This window comes from Sturnus vulgaris, chromosome 1 (genome assembly GCF_052056855.1).
Source record: "Sturnus vulgaris isolate bStuVul1 chromosome 1, bStuVul1.hap1, whole genome shotgun sequence".
In the NCBI taxonomy this organism is placed as follows: domain Eukaryota; kingdom Metazoa; phylum Chordata; class Aves; order Passeriformes; family Sturnidae; genus Sturnus; species Sturnus vulgaris.
Genome location: NC_142243.1, coordinates 40251259 through 40270473, shown reverse-complemented (window position 1 = coordinate 40270473; position 19215 = coordinate 40251259). Strand labels below are relative to the sequence as shown.

The 19215-nt window shown below is 41.0% G+C and overlaps 2 protein-coding genes across 7 annotated transcripts in view; one reads left to right on the top strand and one right to left on the bottom strand.

Moving 5' to 3' along the window:
* Window positions 1-19215, bottom strand: part of LRRC3B (leucine rich repeat containing 3B) — a 45155-nt gene that overhangs the window by 17559 nt on the left and 8381 nt on the right. Inside the window, exons 1-2 of one of the 4 annotated variants that reach the window (XM_088164308.1) lie at window positions 18141-19043; window positions 15302-15377 (exon numbers count right to left, since the gene is read on the bottom strand). The exons of 1 other annotated variant lie outside the window; for it this stretch is intronic. The gene's annotated coding sequence lies outside the window, so the exon portion shown is untranslated. Of the gene's footprint in view, window positions 1-10112; window positions 10225-15301; window positions 15378-18140; window positions 19044-19215 lie in introns of those variants that run through there. 2 more of the 4 variants (XM_088164325.1, XM_088164317.1) reach the window with 2 other exon arrangements.
* Window positions 113-19043, top strand: LOC148225167 (uncharacterized). 3 transcript variants are annotated; one of them, XM_088164336.1, is made up of 4 exons: window positions 113-2593; window positions 4560-4735; window positions 11117-11257; window positions 18764-19043. In XM_088164336.1, exons 1-4 carry the CDS (start codon window positions 2481-2483, stop codon window positions 18823-18825), a joined length of 492 nt encoding a protein of 163 aa, XP_088020462.1. In that variant the 5' UTR covers window positions 113-2480; the 3' UTR covers window positions 18826-19043. The 3 variants fall into 3 exon arrangements, 1 of the variants encoding a protein (XP_088020462.1); XR_015803492.1 differs by lacking the exon at window positions 18764-19043 and having other exon boundaries at window positions 113-2967; window positions 4557-4746; window positions 11117-13771; XR_015803490.1 differs by lacking the exon at window positions 18764-19043 and having other exon boundaries at window positions 113-4746; window positions 11117-13787.

The window sequence follows — 19215 nt, the reverse complement described above, 5'->3', positions numbered from 1 at the left end:
TAATGGATATTTTAGTTTTATTGGAACATATATGTTTTATTAAATATGAACTTTGAAAAACATGGAAAAATTAAAAATATGTTATACATACAATATTATACAATATGAAAAAATTCAATCGAAATACAAAATTTAAACTACGTTGGCATTTTTCTGTCTTTCTAAAAATATGGTACTTTTTCTTTAGCAACTCCTTCTCCTGGAGCTTCCAGTCAGCTCTCATCAAAACAAAGAGAAGGTGCTTCTTTGGTGCACTAAAGGTCACAGCTCTTTATGAACCGGTGAACAAGGCAGCCCCACTGAATGCTGCTTGGCTGGGCTCACACTCAGGAATTTAGCAAAGCTGTGAAGCAGAAGCTCGGATGGTTGTGGTGAGACCATGCAATGTGTTTTCAGATGAGACACCTGATGTGGGCTACGTTATGAACAGTCTACCATGAGCAGACACACACATTGCAATTCTGACTTCACAGGATGAGATGACAACAGCAGATATGCTGAGGAAAAGAAACAACCTTTTTCGGTGTAACAGTGCCACAGAAAGCAGCCCAGAAGTTGGTACAGCTACTCCTGGGAATAATTAGTGCAACACTTGCAGCCTCCCACTAGTTTTGAGGCAGTGCCACAGTTCCCATGCACATCCATTCTTGCTTCCATGCAGGATGAGGAGCAACCCTGGCAGACCTCCACGTGCTGCTAGGCTGAGTCCTAAGTTCTGTGCAACTCTCTGAGAGTCACTGGCTCTTTCCGGAATCTAAGAAAGGGAAAGGCTTTTAAAAAGTTATGATGAACTTAAATGTAGCAAAGCCATGCTGGAAAGGTCAATGAACACTGCTGAGGACGAGTGGCTCCTCAGCTCTCACTCCATTCAGTGCAGATGCCCAATGTCTCTTTGGAGGAGAGGGCTGACTAACCCGTGCTCCCCGTCAGTGGCACAGGCTCAGCAGGAAAGGGATGATCTGTGCTTTACACTCCTGTTAGTCCAGACTTGAAGCTCAAAAGCCAGAATCCTTACTCAGGCTGATGGCTCCACCCAAGAAGCAGCAGTTTCTGGTTCTGCTGAGCTCAGGAGCTGACAGGTTCCTGCTGAGCTGGAAATAAAAGCTTTGCTTTTTCCCTTCTTTCTCCTCATTTGACAACTGCACATAAACACGTGTAGATTGGGACTGTTACACCCCTGCAAGCTTAAAACAACCTTGCTCAGGCACGGAGGACAGCTCTCGATGGCAACATGAATGTGACTGCAGACTAATTCACCTTGTTGTTCTGACACATGAAAACCATCTCTGAAATCGCTGCACTGTCTGTAGTCATTGCTGTTACACATCTCTGCACAGTCAGCACTCAGCCAAGCCAACACAGGAAAGAAGCATACAGAAAAAACTCGCACCTTTTTGGTAGAGTCATACTGCTTTTTTGCAATATTCTTTTTAGTGTAATCATGGAAAGACATTAATAACTTAATTTAAATACAGGTCTATCAACAGACTCTAAATTTTTAAAATACACTGTGCACAGGACTGGTTTGTGTCTAAAGCACATTAAGTGAATCTCTGATATCTGGAAAGACAGATTACTAGGGAAAAGGCCATCAATTTAAAAGGTACTTCTTCCTTCAATATTCTATGCTCAGAAACCCCAGGCCCCTGCAACCAGTGAGAAAATCTGGGGCCATAAAGGCTTGTTGTCAGCAGAGGAGGATCCAGTTAAGGGACATTTAACCACACTGGACATACACAAGCCCATGGATCCAGAGGGATGCATCCGTGAGTGTGGAGGGAGCTGACTGAAGTTTACAGGAGGCTACTCTAAACAATCTTTCAAAGATCATAGGGATCAGAGGAATTTCTCGAGGACATGCTATTTTCAGAAAAGAGGATCCCATAAACTACAGTCAGGTCGTTTCACCTCCAATCCGGGGAGGTGATCAGCAAATAAATCTGGAAACAATTCCCTTAACTTATGGAGTTAAATTAAATTACTGGAAGTAGTCAGCACAGATTTATGAAGGCAGAAATCACATCTGACCAACCTGATAGTTTTCTGCAATGAGATGCCTGCTGAGATGAGAGAAAAGTGGATGTTATTTATCTTGACTTCAGCAGAGCTTTTGATGCTGTCTCCCATAACATCCTCATTGACATACTGATGAAGTACAGACTAAATAAGTAAATAGTGAGGTGGAGAGAACACTGACTGAACTGCTTGGCTTAAAAGGCTGTGCACAGCAGCACAAAGTCCAGCTAGAGGCCCATCACTAGTGTAATACTCCAGGGGTCAATACTGGGACCAACATAATTTAACATTTTCACAACCAGTCTGGAGGTTGGGAGAGAATCTCCAGCAAGTTGGCTGACAATAGAAAACTGGGAGGAGCAGTTGATACACCAGGTGGGTGTGCTGCCATCCAGAAAGACCTGGACTGACTGGAGAACCTCGTGAAGCTCAACAAAGGTGAATTCCAAGTTCTGTACCTGGGTATGGTTAACTCCATGCATCCCTACATGCTGGAGCCTGATCAACTGGAAAGCAGGCTTGCAGAGAGCAACATCAGGATCCTGACAGACACAAAGTCTATGCCCTCATGGAAAAAGTGGGTAACAGCATCATGTGCTACATCAGAGAGATGTAACCTTAACCAGCAGGTTAAGGGTGATCCTCCCCTCCACTCAGCCCTGGTGAGACATCTGCACAGAGCTGGATTAGTCCTGGGCTTCCTGGTACATGCAAAACATGGGCTGAAACAAGACAGCAAAGGCCACAAAGTTGATAAAAGAATTGAAAGATCTGATGCATGAGAGGCTGAAATTCCAAGGACAGTTCAGCCCGGAGGAATCTCAGGGCAGGTCTCATCAGTATAAACAACTGATGGGAGACAACAATGAAGACAGACTCTTCCCAGTTGTGCCCAGCAAAACAACAGGAGGCAATGGGCACAAATTGAAAAACGGGGAATTCCATCTGAAAGTAAGAAAATAATTTATTTTTCTTTTTTTCCATCTCCCTACTGCCAGGGTGGTCACCCCTGGAACAAGTTACCGAGAGAGGTTGTGGCATCTCCAAGCCTGGTGGACATAGCTCTGAGCAACATGCTTGAGCATGGAAGTAGACTAAGCAATCTCCAGGGATTCTTTCCAGCCTCAGCCATTCCATGATTACTTCCAATCAACTCAAAAAGAACAGCTGAAACAACTACATTTCAAGAAGAAAATAGTCAAAAGTAGCATAACTTAAGACAGAGATAATTCTAGGCTTTGCAGCATAATGCTTAAATCCTACAGATGCACATTTTTATTTCCTCTTTATGTTACACATGACTGTACAATTCTGTGTTGTCTGTAAAGAAGAGATGCATTTCATGGGGTTCTTCACTTGCAACAGGGAGCTAGTTATAAATACATACCCAAAACCAGAATTTGGCTGTAGATGTTTTCCAGCACTCAGATTTTATGAAATATCTTACCACTGAGTATAGTTTCCACTATGATTACAGTAAGTAAACAGATCCAATTATAAATATATTAAAGATGTTCTCTTTTTAAAATACTATTTGAAAGGAACATGGTGTAAAGCATTAATTGAAATGATGTTCCTTTCCACAAGGACAGTACTGCCTGAGAAATGGTTATATTAGCAAACTAACATTGAAGAGACACAATTATTGTGTTGCTCTGTGACCCTAAATCAAAATAGTATTCATCTTTTTTAACTCATACCAACATCCAAAAGCAAAGGACCAAAACTGCGAATATTTATTCATTTTTGTAACTGAAGTCAGCAAATTGAATTACTGAATTGATAGCATGACAATATCCCCACTAAATATGCATAAACTTATCTGTAAACTCTTGAAAGGAGAAGCTTTTTAAATGACAACAAGTCACACACAGTCAATTTATTTAGGTAAATAAATTCCTAACAACCTAATGGACCAATTAAGTGATTAACTGAATTCAATGCATCAAACACCAACTTAGGTGCCTACTCTCATAAAAGCTGTTTTAAAAACACTGCTCTTTAAGAAACCAGAGAGAGAAAATAAGTTTGAGCCTTTTTTTTAAAATGCTTTTGGCCACCAAAATGACACTCAAGCTGGCAAGAAAACAAGGGGAAACGTTCATTCTGTTTTCTGTACACAAATTACAGAAGATAATCTTCAAAGTGCAGCTAGAAAGCTTCAAAACAAAACAAATCCACTGAACAAGCTAAAATTCCAGCTTTTGTTATTAATTTTAAGATGTCAGTCAAATGGATTGTAATAGGAAATACATTTTTCCATCCTTCATTTACAATGCTCTCTCAGAACATCTGAGGCCAATTCACAACCCTCTACAGGGATATGACATTTGCCAAGAGATAAAAAACTAACTCTGCAGGAACAAGCCACCAAGGTTTTCCCTGCAGCTTCCTGTTGGGATTTGTAGCCTTAAAAGGAAAAAAGTTTTTTATTATGCTGGTCCCCAGCTTGCCAAACAAAGAGCCCCTGGGTCTGCTTGGTATCTGTCTCATTGCATTCACTCAGGGATTCTGTGTGGCTTTCTCTTGCTATCTTCCAGCAGAGCCAGCACGGCTGTTTTCATCTCGTGGTATCATTCAAACAGTCTATCCGGCTATTTGCTTAACCTGGAAATCCCAGCGCCCCCCAGGAGTCCGAGCTCTGAAGGAAAGTTCAAGCACCAGAAGACACTGCAGAAGCAAGGCATACCACCTCTGCTCAATACTTCTACAGGTCCAGGTAATCTGGAGGTGAGAAGGGGGGCACCTCTGCTTGACCAGGCATTTTCCAAAGCCACAGAGGGAGTCATCCATGAGGGTAACCTCCACAAGTAAGCGAAGGACTTACATCATGGGATCATGCAGTTCCTGCCTTGGAAAAAAACCAAACAACCACTACCTGAATTTTCAAGTTCACAGTAACAGAAATACCTTTGAAATTCATGTAGTGATAGCACTGACAAATTCCTTTTAAATGCCCTGAACAATTTGGTTCTTGCACTTCAAGACAACAAGTTTAATTTCTACTTCTGTTTTACACTGAAGAGAAGCTCCCTTAGGTACTAAGCCTAAAAAAAGGGAGCCCACTACATATTTGCCCACAGTCATTAATTTTGACCACTGAAAAACACTGCTCATAGCTTTTCTTATGGTGGAAAAGGGCCATCATGCAGAGGAAATTCAAATGCCCAGAAAATTCATAAAAATACTATTTAATATGGTATATTCAATCATGGCTACATAAAGTAATCAAGATTAAACATTATGGCAAAGAGAAGAAGCATAAAAAACATATTTTCCCTTATAACACCAAACGGGAGTCACATTCATTTAAGCAAATATTTTTCTACATTGATAGAAGCCAAATACGTGGGGTAAACTGCTGTGCTTTTTTTCTGTTTGCTTCATATAAAATCACACAGGAAATCTGTGTTCACATAACACTATCAACAAAAGGCTCTTTGCTTTTTTACAAGTTGTTTGTAATGAACATTTTAGCTCTCTCAAAAGGTGAAGAATAAACCAGCCAACCTCTTTATGCATGTCCTATGAGGATACCCATCCTTAGTAAAAACAAATTTCACTAGCCTTAGTCAGCAAGCTGCAGCAGCATGTGGTAAAACTATGATACGCACCAAAAGCTTAGAGACTTGTTAATTGGTAGCAAGATACAACAGAATATGCCCACTGAAAACTACCCAAATTTCCCAAATGCCCTTTGAATAGCTTTCCTTTTTGAACAAGAACTTGATGCTCCACATTATATCTGTGCACATAATTTTCTCCTTCCTCTCTAAATTCTAAACATTTTTCTTACATTTACTTCTTCTGAGATTCAGTAGTGACAGCTTCTTCTTTACACTCCTACATATATTTTGCACAAGCTGTTAAACAGAATTAGTCCACGCTCCTCTTTCGTGTTTTTCCTGTGCTCTGAAGGAACCTAATACACAGACTTTAGAGAAATCCCAGTTTTGACCCTTACCACAGAGCTACTAACTTGTGCAAACACGGTTTGACAGCCAGGCTGAAGAAAGCTCTTGCGGACTGTGGTCATGCAGACCTTCCAAATGGGCACAAGAAACATTTAACAGGTGAAAACAGGTCCCAAGTGGCAGGCAGCAAAGGGGTATGGACACAGCATTTGGAAGAAAACTTGAACATGCTGAGTGTAAACTCTATGCTGCCTTTAGCTGCCCAGACACCCCTTACAAATAGATAACCACAAAAATACTGCCTGGTATCATTTCAGAGTTTGCACTCTGCACATGCAGTAACCCAGCTTAGTTATAAAGGATACCATCAGCAAGAGGGCTGGCTGAGATTTGTATCTAAATAGAGAAAGAGATTATTTATTTACCTTGAGCATAAAGGTACTCATTCCTCAAATTTCATGACAAGTCTTTATTGCAAATTTCCCCTTATCATTCACAATCAGCATGAACAAGTTAGAACCACCAAGAGAAGTGAAGCCTTGTGGTCTTCACAGACCTAGCAAAGCAGACAGATTGATGTAAGCAAATTCCCCTTTCCTCCCCAAAATTCTTTCAGTTGCAGTTCACTAATTATCTTTTAGTTGGAAACAAGAACAACCAGTTTTGTGGTAACAATCACTACCCTTAATGTTTGATTTTTTAAAAATAAAATAAAACTACCAGAAGAGATTCTAGGAAGAAAACTAAGTGAGGTGGCAATGTAAAACTGTCAGATTCTGAGAGATGAAATAATTCAAGTCTGAACATCCTTCCTTCACCATGTGGTAGGACCACATGGCAGCAGAAGCAAAATCATCATGTGCAGTATCTGATGTCCATGCCACAGAACAGGAAAAAAAAGGTGGATAATAAAGAATAAACCTATTATGCAAGTGCAGATATGTTTAAATCTGGAGGCACACTACCACTTCCTGCAGAGCTTTCTGCCAAGTTCAGAATCCTTGGGGAAAATGTCTTAATCCCCAGCAATGACGCAGTGTGAGAAGCCTATCTGGGACATACTTAATGCCGTCCTCCACACAGAGGGTGCACTTCCAGGAATAAAGAGTTAGTCACCATGTCTACCTCCACCACCCATCTCCTCATCTTTTACATATCCTGCTCTGCAGAGACAGGCATTCACACCTACAGGATGCTGCTAAGTCATGCGGGGACACTGCATGCAGGGAGCTGCTCTTCTAAAGAAAATGCCCGCAAATACAATGGACATCCCACTAAGATTTTTTTTTTACATGGATTCCCACAGGTGGTTTTGCTCCACCCTGTTCCTGAATGGAAGCACCAATCTGCTTCTGCACTCCTTCTCAATAAGGTTAGAAAGGGGCAGAGAGCATCTTCTTGCATATACCAAGACTCAAGGGAGTAACATGAAACAGATAAATGATTAAAATAGTTTAAAATCACAGAATCATTGAAGTTGGAAAAGATCTCTAAAATCACCAAGCCCAACCTTTAACCAGGCCACAACCATATCCATCACTACAGCATGTCCCCAGGTGTCACGTCTACCTGCCTTTTGAACACTTCCAGGGATGGTGATTCCACCGCTTCCCTGGCAGCCTGTTCCAATGCCTGGAACATCACTTCAGTGAACAAGATGTTCCTAATATCCCGTCTAAAGCTCCCCTGGTGCAATGAGACCATCTTCTCTGGTCCTATCACTTGCTACCTGGGAGAAAACATTGAGTCTCTTAGGTATAGATTCATCTCCAAGTTATAGGAAACTCCTTTTTTCCATTTTTTTCCCATAAGTTTCTCCGTGGAATTGTGATTTATGCAGAATTCTGTAAACATTTCTTGTTAGCTTACTCCCAAAGCTCATCTCAGAGTGGGATAAGATCACATGCAGCAATCCCATGAAGCAAAGGAATGAGTCATCAGTCTGAAAGTTAAGCAACAGACAGAATCATAGATTCAGACCAAGGTAAGCATAGTAATGAATGAAACACCAGTTTGAAAGTACATCTCTGGAGAGAGCAGTCTAGAACAGCAACTCATAAACAGACCTACCTAACACAGAATCAGTGGGATCACCACTGGGATCACCAGTGGGGTACTTAAGAGAAGTAATTCCATGGAACTCAAGGAAGGGGAAAATCTCCCTGAGAAATGCTTGGAACAGCTGAAGAAATTCAATTACAGCAGCATACACTTCTGTAACTAAGTTGGTCAAATTTGTGTCCTATGTTCTTACAGGCAGGCATAAAGACTATGGATTAGGAAAACGTAATTTTGAAACAAAATAAATAATTTTAATTAATTTCCAGTCAACTCTTAGTTTTAATTCTACTAAAAGCAGCACAATTTCCCACGAAGAAGGAAAAAAAGTCAATAGTGCAAATGCTCTCTCATTTTGAGTACAAGTGGTTTCTTCTTTGACTAAACAAAGATAGCACTCTCAAAAAATGAGAATATGTCTCATGAACCACACTGACAAAGAAGGCTCAAAATCTGTTTATGCGGTTTTGCTGGTCTATATACAAGTAATCTAGGTAATAAGTTTAGATTTATACCAGAGCAACTGAGAGCAAAGCATGTCCCCAGAGATCTATAGCCTGATTAGTGATGGTAAGCTGAGATAGCACAGCCCCAGCTGTTCAATATTACACAAAAAAAATAGAGGTAGGCAGGTTCAGAGAAAGCTGCACATATTGGTTTCACTCCTATTAACAATTTACCCCTACTATCTCACTCACCCACTCCCTCTTCACCAAAGCATGAAATGACAGTTAAGCTGTTCAATATTCAGCTTACTGTCATCACAGATTACAAAATAAATTAACAAAATGCCACCATTCCACACAGCAATTCCCAAATATCATGCCAGCCCTATGAATTTTCAGATGTTTTGCTCTCCTGCTGAACTCTTCTGCTCTGTCTCCACTTAACCAGCCACAGCACTTGCACTGAGTTGCAGCCACAGCTCCTTCTCCTTCCCTGCTCCAGGGATCACTGTGGGTGCAGTACACATTGGAGCACACATTGGGATTTTCCCCCAATCCTTCACCTGTACCTCACTAAGCATTGCATCCCATTAATTTCCCTTTACTTACTGCATGCTACAGAGATCATATCTACCATCTCCAGGGAACCTTGCCCACATCCAGCACGAGTGGCTGAGGTAGTTTAGCCCTCATTGAGAGAGGGAAGACAGTGGGAAGAAGGAGAGCCTGGGAATAAGTCCTTCAGCTCAGCTCTCCTGGAAACTTCCCCACACAGTGACTCTGCTGGCTCAGGCGCACCATTCCCAAATTCAAATTGCAATGGTTCTCTTCCTGCTAACACTTCAGCCCAGCCATGCTGCAACGTCCTGTGCACTGACTGTGCCGTCTGAGCAGGGTAAACATGCTCCAAGGATCTGGCTGACAAGGGTGAGGACCTCATCAAGAAGAGTAATATCAAAAATGTATTAAGAGGATGAGTTCTCAAAACAGAGCAGTGCCATTAAAAAACTTCCAACATATACTAGCATGTCCCAAAGATGGAACACTACTAAACTTTTTTATTGATACCTCCAAACACATGATTCAGCAGCTTAATAGGAAGATAATTTTGGAGATTATCAAGACTACATCCCTTCTTCTCCAATCTGGACCTGCTTCTTCACTTACTGATTTTTTAAGGAAACTCAGCTTCCATCTCTATTTCATGGCTTCTAATTAGCTCATTTCTCATTTTAAGTATTTACAGCTTAGGAGTTGAAAAAGCAATGGGACAAGTGATGAGCAGAAGGAGCAAAAATTGGCTATGCAGGACAATCACTCCAGGAGCTGGACCGCCTAACCTGCAGGCAGGATGGAAAGCAGCTTGGGAATGTCTCCTTCCTGCTCATGAAAACATAAGGGGCTGTGAGAGACTGACTTCCCACCAGACTGTGGCTGCATCACACCTACCACGCAGTGACTCAGAGCACCCCTGCCACACACACAGTGAAGTTCTGTCAAGCCACCACTGACCACCTCTAGTGCACAGCACATGGCACGCTTTAATTTAGCATTAGCAAAATACCAACAGCCCCTGGAGAGACTTGGATTTAATTCTGCAAAAATATGTTCACTGTACTAGAAGCAAAGTAGCACCAATGAATAATAATTACTGTCAGCTCTTTTAACATTTTCATACCTATACTGAAAGTCTTGGAAAGGATGGCTCCTCTATCCCAACATGAATGCCAGAAACAGTATTTTTCTGAAAAGGAAGATCACATCAAATTGCAGATGTTAACTCTACATTTCCTTTCTAAACATCCAGATCCTGAAAGCAGAAGAAACAAGAATACAGTATGTAAAACTGCAGCCCAAATGTTTTCAGAAGCCCAGCAAAATTCTCTTCCACACATTCCTGTGAGTTAAAAAACAGATCTGCTGTGAGGCACAGCATGTATTTCATGGCAACAGTACAGATTTATGTTCCTGCTTCCTGAGAAGTCACTGCTATGTAAAAGGATATGACTGGCTTCACAGGTCAAGGTAAAATATACTGTCCTGAAACAGACTGAAAATGGAAAACAGGTGTAGCAGCCAAAACACACAGAGCTTCAGAAGGGGTTGAGGAGCAGGATACATCAACACCAGTTTATAGAATTTAAATAGCATAGGTGATGCTTTTCTTCTCCACCTGACAACTTCACTTTTTGCTTTCCATTTTCCTTGCTTTTCAGCCCTTTGGAAACCTCACTCACAAGGGAGAAGATGTCACGTTTCCCCTGGAACAAAACTGGCTTATGACACATAATTCCAAAAATACATCATGCATTAATTTGACATACTCCTGTCATCAAGACCTTAATTTCTAATATCTTCTTTTCCAGATACTATTAGAAAATTCCTCTGCCTCAGCTACCTAACTTGTAACACTTTAGGAGGCAAAGTGTCTTCTTGCTCATCCCAAGGTCCTTCACCAGGAAGATTCACAAACCTCTGGGGAAGGGCTGCTTGAATCTCTTCTTGAACATACAATGTTCTCACGACTGCTAGTGAGCTGCTTTTTCTCAGCCAACACTTTGTATTTTAATTCCTATATTTCCTTCACTAATTTCGTCCCTCTGCTTCTGTGCATCAATTTCCCCACCTACTTTCTGTTCCTATTAACTCTTTCCTTTCACCGTTTTTTTTTTCCCTCTCCAGCCCTGTGTGTCCCTCTTTACCACCAGACTACCATGAGTGCTACAAAGTTATCTCGGATTCTGCAAAGGAGTACAGTCATGATTTCTGTGCAATACCCTACAAGCCTAGGAATGCTGTCTGGCAACTGTTCAAACTCTTCAGGTAGAATCCTAAAATTTAAGTGGGACATTTTCTGTAAAATAGATGTGTTTCTGCTACATAAACTTTATGCCCTCCTACTTCCTCTAGAATTACAGCTGCTTCACTCTTTATTGTAAAAAGGCAGAACAGAGAGATATAGGATATACAGACACGCTGAAATGCTTTATAATGTCTTCTAGTGGACAATTAAGTGTAATCTGTGAGTCAGAAAACTGTAAGAGATCCTCTTGCTCACAATTTTGTGACCTTTCTGGTTAGGAATTATACACCAGCTCAGCTAAGTTGCTGTTCCATCTTCACAACAGACCTCACCTGGTTAAATGCTACATAGCTCTTGCAGATAGCAGAATAATTATATGCATGCACAAATCAGATGAAGTAGTGCTTTGTATTTTTCACAGAATGTCCAAAAGTCCCATTCCCTGGTTTCAGAGTTTGATCGCTAACAACGTGAGTGGGCTCCAGAAACTAGAGATCCACCCCAAACTGTAAACTGATGATGCTGACATCAAACATTGTCTCTCTGAATCAGCCCTAAATTAAAATATAAAAAGGATACTTCACAGAGATAATAAATCTGATAACTATTTTTCACAGCCTTCAATACATACTCATTTGCACTTGTGAAAGACAATTACAAAACCTTACTCTGACTTCATGCATCACCAAACCAAAACAGTAAAGTGATGTACCAGCATAACCCTTTACACTGCTCTCTGTGACTGCAGAGAGTCTGGGCAAAACGCAAACCAATATTCATAATTTAAAGATTTCATTTCTGTATCCTGTCCCACTGGTTTTTGTTTAATTGCTTTGTGATCTCACCATCAAAAATCAGAGTACCATTTACTGCCATGAAGCTGTCCTGGACATAACGGAAAAGTTCTTATTTTTGAACCAAATTCCTTAGGATGGGAGCATTGCCCAAGCGAAAGCAGCCTGGCTGGGCTGTGCAAGAGGGTAGGAGGCAGGGGATAACAATCTTAATATTTTTGGATGCAAGTTCAAGAAAGAAAAAGCAAAGACAGATGCTGTTAGCTACAGAGGACACCTGAGACATCACTCCACAGCACTCCACACATGAGCCAAGGCTGATCTTACTTTTCCTTCCCACATACCTGGGCAAGCAGCCCAGCTAAATGCACACAGCACCAGCAAGGAGACTCAGCTCTGAATGTGCTCTTTATACCACATACATTAGCCAATTTGACCAAAAACACCCGTCAATTCTTCCCAGAACCAAGGAAAAAAAAAAAATCCCAAACAGAACCAAAGCACCACTGCCAAAAGCTGGAGAAAATGACCCTGACTTGGGGAGCAGCTCTGGCAGAAGCAGAGGGGGAAAGACTGGAAGATAAGTCTTCTTCTGCTCAAACATACTCTTAGTCATGTCTTTGTCAGTAACTATTGTTTTTCTGCCAAGTTTGCATAATCCTTTGCACAAGATATGTTTAGCATATGATTTTTTTAAAATATCTTTTTAAAAAAGAAACTATTTCTGCAGCTATGAAATCTAAAAACCTTCAGATTACAGATTTTACTCTGGCCTTCTCCATTACACACCTCATATGCAAACTTATTACAGGAAAATGTTACCTAATTAAATTTATTATGCTTTGTGGGGCTGTTTTGTTAACTTATTTAATTAAAAACTTCTCAATTTATGTAATTTATCATGGCATGACCATTGTTAATGAAGCTCACAAAAGATACAAAGCAAAGGAGATGAAGCAGAGCAGAATGAAGGATTATGCTCTCAGACTTGCGAAGCAAAGAAGCCTGAAATAAATGGAAGCCGTGAATGTTTGGAGCAGACAGTGCATTTATTGTAATTATTTCAGGCTGCATGCTGATTGGAAAAGATTAACATAAATAGGAGCTGCTATTGCAGATGTTTCTATTCTTGCTAGGAAATCCCTTGAATATAAGAAGCACAGAATAAAAATGTGAAGATGCTGTACTATAGAATTGTAACTTTTTTGTATTATTTTTTCTTTTCTGGACATACCAGAAGAAATATAAATAAAGCTGTTAATCCTTCAGTACTTGAAGGAAAAACATCATTCTTCTCTGCAAACATGATAAAACATCCAGATGTCACCTTACTACCCAGCAATGAACGCTTTGCACATTTCCTCCTCCCTTCCAGAAGTGCCCTTGAACTGCACAGCACCCTGGTCCCCTCCGGAGGCTACATGGCCTGCAGCTACAACCATAGTCAGTGAAATAAAATCCACAGTAATTAACAGCATTTAAGATCCCTGTTCCTCCATTCACAACAGCAAATTGGATACATAAATAATTCACATGTAATTCTGATATTTCTGATTTCCTTTCTATATGAATGGCGAATTTTCCATTCAGTCTGGAAAAAAATACACAGAACTCTTATTTTTGAAAATTTTCCAAAATTTAGAAGTAGATAAAAATATCCAGTTACAATCCTAGAGGTGTGTAGAATACCTGTCATCATATTTTCTGCTTACCTTCCTCACATCTCATGATTTGTTTCCTTGTCTCCCAAGCGTCCCAAGACACAGAAACCAAGAATTAAAGTAAATTACTCAGGGCAGGACTTTTTTGACTGCGACTTCAATCTGCTCAGGTTTACCACTGCAACACTTTTAAAAAGAAGTGTTCGAGCTCTTTGCTTATTTGTGGACCAGCTGCATGAAGTATCCTCCACACTGGCAAAGATCAGCATGAGTCAAAGATGCTGTGTCAGTACAGTATCTGCCTGAACATTATTTCCCATGGTTCTGCACTAAACATGAAGCAAAAGGATCATATGGGCCCATCCATACACCAGCATACACCTCCTTTACACTATGTTTCACAGACACAGGGCACTCAGCTACACCACCACGGGCCAGTCCCAGAGTTCCCCCAGAGTCTAAAGACCAAAGGGGTTCCTCAGCCCTGTGACTCCTCCGTACTGGATGATGCCAGGAACGTGTCAGACCTAAACACAGTTTTCTTGGCCCAGAAGAAACATCCTCTGCTGCCTCAGACACACTCTTATGCAAGGTCAGGGTCCACCAGGATGCCCCAGGGTGCTGGGTACCACTGCTGCCAACCCTGCTGGCAGATGGGCCTGGTTCCTTCCCAGGGCAGATCAGGCTGTTGAGGAGGATGGTTGAGGAAGATGAGGCCAATGGCTTGAACACTGCCAGGAACCAGAAGCCCACTGAGCACATCTTTCTCACAGCACAGACACTGCCATGGCACCCAGCTATGAGAGTTTCAGTGACAAACTCCACTGACAGCACAGCACATCTCACACTCCAAATCTGTCCCTCTTTTTCAATGTTATGAAACAGCATCATCGTCTGCAGCTCAGGTGCAGCTTTAAAGTAAAATGTACTAGAACAAAAACAACAGCCCCGTCTAACATTTACAGAGCGACTTTCAGCAGGGTGGATCTCATGGGATTTCTTAAGCCTTTCCAAGCCAACCGTATAATGCCACAGGTTTTCACAAGTGTAGCCAAGGGCAGAGTTGGGGTGTCCACACATATGATTTCTTCGATGCACTGCCAGCTGCAAGGAGTGAAACACTGACAGAACACAGAAGCGATTCTATGTAACAACACTGCAGAGGAAGGGAAGCACAGACAGAGGCAGAGGGAATTCACCAATTCACCATAACTGCTGGGCTTTGAAAAAGGAGAAAAAAAGACAAAAAAGAAAGAAAAATGCTTCTTCCTCAGCACAGTTGGGTTGCAACAGAAATTCTACCCTTTCTGCAGGGAGAAGTGAGGGATTTATGGCCACAATTACATATTCTGCAAATCTCTTCCAAAGGACTGCCCTTGAATGACAGAAGCAAGATCCAAATCTCCCCAGACTAACTACCTAACTGGGATCAGCAGGAATGAAATGTATTGTATGACTGTCACTTCTATCATTTTGAGCAGAATATTGTTTTAGTATTCTGTCAGATGACAAGGGTAGATAAGAATTCAATAGATAATACTAAAGTCCCAGAAACAGTTATTTCAAGTATTTTTATATTGCAAGTTAGGAACAATACCTCACTTCCCACCTGGAAATATCCTGTGTTCAAATCAGTACAAATAACATCCATTCTCAAGGTGTTTTCATTATGATTTTCCATAAGTCTGTAAAAAATTGAGACAGCATGCATATTATGGACATAAATCTATTATACCTTACACCCACATAAGCTCAGACACAAGTTTACCTCAAATCTTTAAATATGAGTGATTCTCAAGCAAAAAAAAAAGAAAAATAAATCCACAATACTGTTGTTTCCAAACTAAATATCAATCTAATCAGAACCCAGTACAGCCCCAGTCTCAGGACTGAACCTAGGCACATTCAGGTGGTTTCCTCTCCTCAAAAAATCCAGCTTCCTCCCCAGAAGATCCAGCCATCAGGTCCAGCAAGGGTACAGGAAGGCCAGCTCCAGGCACCTGCACTGAAAGACTTTTGCTGCCCTGTTTCACGCAACCCTTAGCCCACATAAAGTGTCAAGGTGGTGTCTTAGAAAAGTCTTATGTAGCTGACACCTCGAAGAGGAGTAAATATCTTTTTCTGAGGGCAGCAGCAGTGAAAAGGGAAGACAGCAGGATAAAAAGAAAGCTCTAGAAAGTTTAGGGACTGTAAAGATTCTCTTTAGTATCAAAATACTTTCAAGGAAAATTTTAGAAAATTTGTTTTTTATTAACATATTACAGGTCTATGTAATAATATGTATATTATATGCAATAATATGTATAATAAAGCATCTTTCACTCATTGACTGGGAACCACAGAGATTTTGCACTTGTTTAAGCATTTTGAAGACTCTTCACCTGAAAACATTTTACCTTCTTATTTAGAAGGATCATTTTCCCCTGGGAAAGGAAAAGAACTCCTCCTGAAAGAAAATTCACCTCCCACTTCAGACCTCTTAAGCCTCTTCTAGGAATTTTTTCTTTGTTGTACCAACATCTTTCATGGACTTTGTTCTTTAAACATCACTTTGGTTCAGAGGAAAATTAGAACAAGGTTTTTAAACTACTGGGGAAGCAAAACAAAGCAAAGGAGGAATGCCTGGCAAGTTAGAAAATACTGCAAACCCATATTCCAAAAGTCACATGGGGACTCCCTTCCAGCTGGTGCTGAGAACACTGAAATTTCATCTACCCATTTCACCCCTACACCATGCCACTCAATTAAAAAAAGGAATTACTTTTGCTCAGTAAGGTTTTGAAAAGCCCTCCTGTAGTCCTCAATCACAACCTTGAAGGCCTTATGAGAGCAACAGCAATTAAAAACACCATCTACTTACACTGACATATTCATGTTAACAGTCAATCTGGTATTTTAGGGTGCAGAAAGCATAACTGAATCCGGCAGCAGCAGGTACTAAAAACTTGCCATCATCATTCTTTTTCCACCCTGGACCAGCCACCCAACCTGTAAAGAAACTGCACTTTTGTAGGAAAGCTCAGCTCTTGAACAAACTTTTAAGGGATGCCCATCATTGCTGATAGCTGTGAGCCCATCACACAGCTGTGATCCCAGAGACTGAGCTCCTGCCTGAGATGTCTCCCCAGGTGCATTAGGAGCTCTGTGACGTGGCCTTTGCCCCGGTGTTCATGTCTCAGCCTTGACAAATCCCCTTGACCTATGCATGTCCAAAACACTCGTTTTCTCAGGGCCCATCAAAATGCCTCCTTCAGGGCTACCAAGAAAGCAGCTGTAGGCTTAGCAAGGACATGCTGTAGTATTAGTGGCACATTTTATCTTTTACCTCTCACCAGAAGTACAAACCTTAAAGGAAATGTTTCTGCAGGTGCTGATTACCCTGCCCTTCGTCTCTTCAGATGAGCCTTCTTACATGGGTGTTTTATCTGGTACATCCCTGCCAGCTCTTTATAGAAAGCACTTCCCTCTCATTCCATTTTCCCTAAATCCTGACACGCAAACCCAAGCTGAAGAACACCAAGCCTGTCACATCTGATGAATCAGTACTGACAGTGGCCAGTGCTTTTGCTTTGTTTGTGTTTTTTTTTCTGTAGGAGCAAGGAAATCAAGTTCACCCTTCAAATGAACCAAGGGTCAAAATCCTAATGAAAAATTAAAGGCTTTCACCATTATGGGGAACTACAACACAGCGTAAGGAGGCAAGGTGAACTTTGCAATGTCCCATAGAGCCCTTAAGGAAAGAGGTGCACCCCAAAGCTGTGGTCTGATGTAGCCATAGGTACACCCTGTCCTTGTGGTGACGAGGCTCACAGGGAGCCTGCAAACACCCATGTCCTTCTGCAGCACTGGCACTGTGACCCAGTGCAGGGCACCTGGCACTCAGCCCAGAGTTTTCTTTACTTGTTGCCACGACCACTGAATAGCCATATTCTCCTTATGGCATCTGAGAAATAGTGTTTCTTTCTAACCTGAAGGAGTACAGGCAATGGCACAGGAAACAGGTTTCAGAAAGTTTACACAGACAGGCTTTTTCTTTTTTTCCCATTCTGGCATGAAAATGTTGAAAAGAATGTAATTACTTATATTGCATTTGTTTTGGAAGTGAAGATACAGATCACTTGCTTTTAATTTCCTTTTTCCAGGTTCATCCTTTATTTAGTAGGAACTATAAAAATTCATTTGGAAAAGTAATATATTCAAGACTAATAAAGTTCAAGTGCAAAATATTTTCAAAGGTAGCTTAGGTACAACTATTAATCTGTCAAATAAAACCATCTAGTCTAAGTTATACTGGGAAAGGGTCAAAGTTTATGGCTAATTTCTCAGATTGAAAGTATCTCCAGGAGCAACACTTCCATGCCAAATGCTGCTAGGTAATTCCAAGAACAGTCAGGTGTATGATTAAAAACAGTGAATCTGAGTAATATCAATGTTAGCAAGAAGCCCACCTTTCACCAATCTCCAGTCTTCACTACCACAAACTTTCCACCTTTGCACTCAGGCTACCTCTGCATCACCTGACCACAAGCTCAGTATCTGTAATTAAAAACAAACATGTTTGTTTGTTTGTTTGTTTTCCTAGATGAGAATACTGAAGTGCATTTCCCTAACAGCTAATCCTTAAAAATTCAATCTTTCTCTGTCAGTCGTGGTATTTAAAGTCACTAAAATGTTACCCTGTCAGTGCCCTTTACCTGCAAGTGACTGGTCCAAAATGCACAAACAGTGTCGCAAGGGCTGAGACCAAATGCTTTTAGAGTCACATTAGCTCCTCTTACACACATCACATGTACATTTACAAAAATGTCAATTCTACTTCAATGCCGATATTTATTAAATTCAACAGCCAAACCCCTAGCCTTACATACTTTCAGAAGAAAGGCAACAATATATCTTAAAAAAAATAATTTGAGGAAACTGTGGACGCATAGGAAATGCAGGAAGCTACTTGGAGCAGCTAAGTGAATGGAAAAACACCTGAGGTCACAGAACCAGCCCCTAGTCCACCAATGTTTTATATTAATGAAGAACTGCTGTGCAAGCCTGATAATATTTTATTCTCCCTTTGCAGATGCCCAAGCATTTACTCGGTATTCAAAGCTGCACTCCACAGCTTCAAGAATCAGAATTTAAAAGTAGCAGTCTTAGCTCACTGATTAAATACTGCTTCAATGAAACAAGACACACTAACTCCAGTCAACAAGACTCCTTTTTGGACCCCACAGAACACCTGCTCTGCAACCCCACAGCAACGGGAAAATATAGGACCTGTGCAACCTCACTCACCTTATGTTATTCTAATGATTTCCCAATTAATTCAAACATCCATAAGCTTTTAAAATCCATTTACTTATCATCAAAGCATTGCCTGCCAAGTCATGCATGCCACAGTGAAAAAAAATACTAAGATGACAGTGCAAGGAATTGACACTGCAGAGAGATTGTTTCTCTCAGGGAAGTTGTATGCAGAATGGACAGGGTCTGTAGAAGTATGTTTGTGGTGATACAGTCACATGGAATGCC